Source organism: Gigantopelta aegis, chromosome 4, assembly GCF_016097555.1.
Source record: "Gigantopelta aegis isolate Gae_Host chromosome 4, Gae_host_genome, whole genome shotgun sequence".
NCBI lineage: Eukaryota > Metazoa > Mollusca > Gastropoda > Neomphalida > Peltospiridae > Gigantopelta > Gigantopelta aegis.
Window position 1 is genome coordinate 4840851 of NC_054702.1, and position 7500 is coordinate 4848350.

Sequence of the window (7500 nt, forward strand, 5' to 3'; positions counted from 1 at the left end):
TAAGTTTTGGGTCGGGTTTGTCACGACTTACTTAGAACATAACAAAAGTACAGTATACATTTAGTACCTATAGAAATTGCGTCTGTATAGATATACGCACATACAAAGTATTTACATATTTACACAACACATTTCATACTATTTCCTACGATATGTCATTCATGAATTACTGGTTGGAATAGGAACACTCAGTAGCTCCACCGAGAAGATCGATTCTTCATTGTTGTCTAATTTCAAACGAACGAATTACAACCGTGCGAAAATCTCACTAGTCTGGTCACACATAGCTTCAAAATGTCCACATGCCTTTAAATGGGTTAACTAGAGCCCCACGACTGGTATACCAAGGGTTTTTGTATGTGACGTCGTGTCTGATGTAAAAGGTCTGTCCTGCTAATGGGTTAACTAGAGCCCCACGACTGGTATACCAAGGGATTTTCTATGTGACGTCGTGTCTGATATAAAAGATATATGCTGCTAATGGGACAATGTGATAGGTTTCCTCTAAAGATTATGTGTCAGAATTACAAAATGTTTGACATAAATAATATGCTCTAGATGTGTTATTAAACAAAAGAAACTTGCGCAAATGTAACAAAGTAGAGTTTAATATCTTTATTGTATATGACATGTATGCCATCTCTTGGTCCAAGGACATTTTGGGACGAACACTGCCCAATGTGTTCCAATTGGGACATCTTGGGCAATTGAGTCATTTTGGGCTTCTACACTTGGTCAAGTTGTACAGCGTTTTACGAAGACAGTGTTAACCCTAGAGTTTGATATAACCCGGTGTTAAGAAATCCAGACATATGAAATCGGCCCTATAAGGCTGTTTCAATCCATTAGTATACAACAGATTGCATATTCAAAGTCACTTGCAAGCAGGAACTATTTCGCTCATATCGGGTCCTCTGTGATACTCGTATTGTGCAGATACGGTAGTGTAAACATTATAAGATCTTCGACAATGTTTTTGTTTTGTGAACATTTGATATATCAGTCCATCTTGACCAAACTATTTAACTCATGTAAGTAATTAGTTTTAGAATTTAAATAATTTTATATTAAAATAATTTGTTACCTTGGAGTCTAAACTAATCAGTCGCTCGATATCTTTTCTTTCCGGCAAACTGACGAGCATGTGGAATTCCACATCAGGATTTCCATATTGCAGGTCATCTCGAGTCCTGGCAAAGGCAGTAGCCTCATTGCCGCATGGTGTTGTGCGGTAACCTTTAAACAGAGCAATGCGTTGTTCAAACACATTACGAAATACTTAACATAATTCATCCAAATGAAACTAAATCATTAAACATTTTGATGGATGAAATTATTTAATGGAATCATGTTTGTGTATTATCGGCAATGAGTACCCCAGTGTTTTCTTGTACAGAATAACTCACCAGTTTTGAAAATATCATACTGCCATTTTGTCCACGATTTATTTAACTTTTCGGGACTCGTTGACAGCGGTTGATCTATAAGAACTCTAAGAAATGTCATCACGTGATCCTGAAGATTGTCTCCCACTGGCAAATCAGCAACCACGGGAATCTGTACAGTATAAAGATCTACATTATAAAGATCGTTATTAGAATAATTAAATTTATGTTATATGCATTACAACGTAACGTCATCCCATTGGTCCAGACATAGCAACGGGAGTTTGTTCATTTTCGATGAATGTAAAAATTACGTCGTCAGGGAATGTCATATCTGATGACGCCATTTGATACGGGCAAGTTGTCTTGTTGGGCGTTATTGTTTATTGATAAAAAATAATTCTAAATGAAGTATGACGTTTTAGTGTTATTATTAGCCTGTATGATTCAAATATAATTATAAGTATTGTCTGTTATTTCTTTTACGTTGATCTGGGTATGAACAAACAAACATTATCCGCAAACTTATGTGAGAACGGTTTCGCCGATTCATATAGTTTGCGGATGTGGGGTTTTTTTTTTCATTCCACGAGGAACGTAAAAGAAATAACAGACAATACTTAAATATATATATACGAAAACAATATTAATATATTTATCATATAATATCTTACATTTTCAGTGCAATCAATGTATGTTATTTTTCAGATCACATACTTTACGAATTTGATAACTTTGCAAATTAAATGTAAATTAATCGAGGTCACGGCACTAGGGTGACACTTCATAACTGACGTATGCATTCACAGTCATCAAATAAAAACATTTCAATAGCAATTTTACACTGAAAGCTGCCCAGCATTCCGAACACAAAAAACGTTAAAGCACTGGTTTATTTTTTATGTAAGGACATCCAAAATTCGATATTGATGTCATTTCCATCCAAAAGACACCTCGCCACATATTCTTATGTCATTTGAATATCTAGTAATGTCGGACTGAAATTAAAATTGCGTGTATAGTGTACAAAAACACGTTGTATTATATATGTATATGTATATGTATATGTATATATATATATATATATATATATATATATATATATATATATATATATATATATATATGTGTGTGTGTGTGTGTGTGTGTGTGGTGTGTGTGTGTGTGTGTGTATATATATATATGAGAAAACTTTATAAGGATCTTTATCAGAACATACAAGAAACATAATCTTTAAGATTAAACAGTATAAATATTATTATCACAAACATAATAAAAAGGTAAAGGTAATTATCACAAGATATGACAGAGCAGTAGAGTGATCATAAAATATATTAGATATAACAGTTCAGATATATATAAGAAAAACTAGCCCACGAATCTAAAATACATAATTAGTTCATCAGAATACAAAAGACACAGCAATACAATGAGTCTATCTGACAGAATAAAAAACTAGACCTTAGTGTTACCTGTTATACAGTTATATAATTGGGCTGGACTCACTACTAATGACACCATATAACTGGCCCTGGTATGTATAGCAGAATTAAACTGACACTAATCTGGAAAGACTGTTTGAATGCCTTCAAATGTTTTGCTGATAACATTTCATGTTCATCCTTTGACGAATTTCTAACAGAACCAGTATTTTACAATCCTAATATTTGTATTGACAAAAAGCCTTTTTATAACTCGAAATGGTATCAAAAAGGTATCTCACAAATTACAGACTTTTATAACAGAAAGGGTAAAATTTGTACTTTAATGGAATTTCAAGGCAATTGCGACACTGTAATCTCGTTTGTGACTTATTATGGTGTTGTTCAAGCAATTAGAAAATATTTCTCAAGTTTAAAAATTGTACAACCAGACACCTTCTCTTTACTGGATGACACTAATGTTATGAGGAAATTCTTCTCCATTAAAAAGGGTTCTAAACAATACTATTATATATTAACAAATAAAAATAACATTATAAAGGCTGAATCAAAATGGGAAGAATTATTTCATTCCGATATCAACTGGACAAAAATATATTCAAAGCCGTTTAAGACAACCCCAGATACAAAGTTAAGATGGTTTCAGTGCAGGTTACTACATAGAATTATCACAACTAATCTGTTTCTGTTAAAAATCAACAAAACTGATAATAATCTTTGTACATTTTGTAAAGGCACTCCAGAAACTATAGTTCATCTCTTTTGGGAGTGTATTCCAGTCAAAACATTTTGGAATGCTTTTGTCCAGCTGATACACGATAACTGTCCACACATTTATAACTTGTCTCTTGATGCCGAATTGATTCTTCTTGGTGAAAATAATAAAACAATAACAGATGATATTTTTTATCTCTTTTTATTACTTTCAAAGTTCGTTATTTACAAATGTAAAGTAACGGATACATTACCAAATATTAAACATTTCAAATATGTTCTAAAATCAGGATATATAATTGAACGAAACATTCATCACAGTAAAGGTTTACACCATAAATTCCAAACAAAATGGGCTGTGTAGCATAATTTATGTAATTTGTAGCCAGGCAATAATTGGACAGAATTTTATAGTAATATTTTGTTTTTTGTGTGTTTGTATTTAGATTGTCATATACATGCTAGATATACAACCCAATTATAATGGTGTATGTGTTTGTGGGGTTTTTTTTATAATGCAATGTTGTATGTGTATATATTAATGCGTGTATGTAGGTGTGGATGGATGTATGAGTCTGAATATGTATGTGTATGTCGATGTACATCAATATGTAAATATACCTTTTTCATCTTAATGTCTATATATGTGTGCGTGTGTGTAATGGAAGGAATATTTTAATTAAAAAAAAAAAAATAATAATAATAATTGGGCTGGACGCACAATAGTTAAATGACACAATGTAACTGGCCTTGGTATGTATAGCAGAATTAAACTGACACTAATCTGGCCGAATAAAGAAACTATATCAACAGCCTTGATCAGCCATTGTTTTAAGGCTGTAGGTAATCCACGTTTCAAATAGGGTGTGAAGAGACACGACAATGAAGTTTCGCTCACACAGGGCCAACCTCTGTCCCAGACATCAATAGAGAATACTGACTTCCCGTGTGAGACCGTTTATATACTAAAACGCAAAAGAAACGCAGGTTCTCATTAAATTGGATATAAAATATTAAAAAAACAAAACGAAATGAAGATTTCAACATTTATTTTGGAGCTACACCAATTCGGCACACATTGGTGTTGGAAATTTTTGATTGAATTCCTTTTTGGCTATTGTTTCATGTCATAAAGTAGGGTGGGGGTCCATGTTAAAAATGTGAAAGAGACGACCTGTAGCATTGTCAAAGTCAGTATCGCGTGTGACCACCCTGGGCATTCAAACAGGCAGTGCAACGTCTCCTCATTGAGTTGACAAGCCGTTGAAAGAATGCCTGAGGGAGTGAGTTCCATTCATGGACCAATGCTGCCTCCAGCGCCTGCATATTCTGAGGTTGTCCGCGAGCCTGAAGGCGACGTCCGATTTCATCCCAGACGTGTTCGATAGGCGCCATGTCCGAGATAAGGCTGGCCACGGCAACGTTGGGATGTTGTGCTGAGCCAGCAACGCCTGTGTTGCCCTGGCAGTGTGCGGCCTGGCATTGTCTTGCTGCAGCAAGCGCACACGTGGGTGAGCGGCAAAGAAGGGAACGACGTGATTGTTGATGACGTCATTTTGGTACACGGCGGCATTAACGCGTTGTCTGAACACATGAAGTTGTGTTCTGTGGTTGAATGAGAACCCACCCCACACCATCACACTACCCCCGCCCCATCGGTCGGCCTGCAGAACGCAGCAGTCGGAGTAACGTTCATGTCGACGTCGCCATACTCGGATTCGGCCATCAGCGTTGGAAAGATTGTAACGGCTCTCATCAGTAAACAGAACTTGTTGCCACTGGCCACGTCGCCATCTTTGATGTTGTTGCGCCCACTGTTGACGTTGTTGGCGGTGCCGAGGGGTCAATATTGGTCCCACATAAGGACGGCGGTTACGGAGTCCTGCTGCCCTCAGACGGCGTCGGACTGTATCGGCGGACACTGGACCACGTGGACCACGCACCTGGTGAGCGGTGTTAGCTGCTGGCAGCATCCGATTCCTAAGGTGGGTCACCCGGATGTACCGGTCTAGGGCTGCGGTTGTCACCCTCGGGCGGCCGGTGCGTGGTCGATCGTTCACAGATCCAGTGATTTGGTGACGTTGAGAAAGGCGTGCGATTGTCGAAACATGACATCCCAATTGTCTGGCTACAGCAGTACGGGTCTGTCCGGCTTGCAACATCCCGATGGCCATCCCTCGCTGGAGTTGCGTCAGTCGCGGCATTTTTAAAATGTGATTCTGTTGTCTGTCACTACTCAAATTGAATTTATGCGATTAAATCCAGGTGTGTAGGCTTTATAAGCATTTCAATGAGTGTGTTTGCACTGGATTCATGATACGGATGATCCAGCACGTGCAAACAACGTGTTTTGAGAATTCGTGACGTCACACAGGTAATGAAATTGACACGCAGGTGGGACTGCGGTGTGGGTGTGTGCCATGTCCTTTAACACAGTTGAGGTTCAATTCCACCAAAGATACTGCTTTACAAAGTGCAATTCTTTCGCATTTTCAGGACCTGCGTTTCTTTTGCGTTTTAGTATATTACAATGAGTGTGTTTTCAATCGTACATCACGAGTGAAACGGTCTCACACTGGAACGAGTATAGTGTTTTGTTATATAACATTGTGTGAAATATCTTAAAATATCAGTAAAATACTCAGTGACGATAACATATTTTAGAGTGAACATTTCACTATTTCACTCTAAAATGTGTTATCGTCACTGTAGAAAGTGTTATCTTCAGTTTAAGAAAGCTGGAACTATTTTGTGGCTGGCATTTTAAAAATAAAGGTAAATTGCCAAAAGTTATATAATAAATAGAAAATGTCATGTTTTTTTGTCAAATATGATTTATATGTCATCTCGTGAGATATAAATCATATTTGACAAAAAAACATGAAATATTCTCTATTTATTACACCGCACAACAAAGAACGGACATGCACAGAATGACTTCCTAAATAACTAAACAAGACATGAAAATGCACTGATTAAAAGACCGGGAAAATTGCCTAGCTTACCAAATTAAGTTATTTAGCATTTACTTAATTTAGCTATTTCGCTTTCGCTCGTGGTGTATGATTGAAAAGACATTCGTTGTAATATAAACGGTCTCACACAGGAACTCGTTTAGTATTCTCTATATATAACATGGATATCACTTCTACCGCGATGTAATAAAACTCATTCTCGCTCTAGCCAGTGCACCACGACTGGTATTTGGTAAAAGATCCTTTGCTACTAATGTAAAAATGTAGCGGTTTTCCTCTAAATGTTTTACTTCCAATAGTCGATGATTGAAAAATCAATGTGCTCTAGAGGTGTCGTTAAACAAAACAAACATTATAATAAAACTCAAATCGCTGAGGTCTGCCCCATGAATCAAGATTAATACAACTGAAGTTATTGTGAAACGACTATCTTCGTATTCAGCAAGTGTTGAACGTGATAGGTTTAAATGACGGTAATCTGTATTGTTAAACCTTGGGATTTTGTTTGTTTTTCTAACACAAACCAATAATTGTAGTGAAGTCTGATGACGTTGTAAATATTTTCCTGCAAGTTTAAATCAAAATATGATAAAAGAGAATACCTTCGTAACTGAGTCATTATTACAAAGTAAACAGTTAGACAAAACAACACGTAAAACAAACAAACAAACTTAAAATAAAACCAATTCGACAATGACTGGATCGAATGGACAAATCATTCATACGCACTATGAATTGGGAATCCATCACTTAAGACATATGCTATTCAGTATGATATGGAACGTGGAATGATACCTTTAACTTTTCAAGATGCTCTTTGGGTCCTAATCCAGACAACATCATTATCTGTGCAGATCCAATAGTTCCAGCTGACAGAATTATCTCCCTTGTGGCTTTCACTCTTTGAACTCGGCCATTTTTGACAAACTCCACAGCAACAGCTTTCTTATTTTCTATGATAACCTGACTCAAAGAGAATATTTA

The 7500-nt window shown here is 36.4% G+C and overlaps 1 protein-coding gene across 1 annotated transcript in view; it reads right to left on the reverse strand.

Moving 5' to 3' along the window:
- Positions 1-7500, reverse strand: part of LOC121372098 (glucose dehydrogenase [FAD, quinone]-like) — a 36277-nt gene that overhangs the window by 13588 nt on the left and 15189 nt on the right. The window contains exons 7-9 of the mRNA XM_041498361.1: positions 7312-7479; positions 1407-1557; positions 1085-1236 (exon numbers count right to left, since the gene is read on the reverse strand). Coding sequence (XP_041354295.1) covers positions 1085-1236; positions 1407-1557; positions 7312-7479 — 471 coding nt within the window. The remainder of the gene's footprint in view (positions 1-1084; positions 1237-1406; positions 1558-7311; positions 7480-7500) is intronic.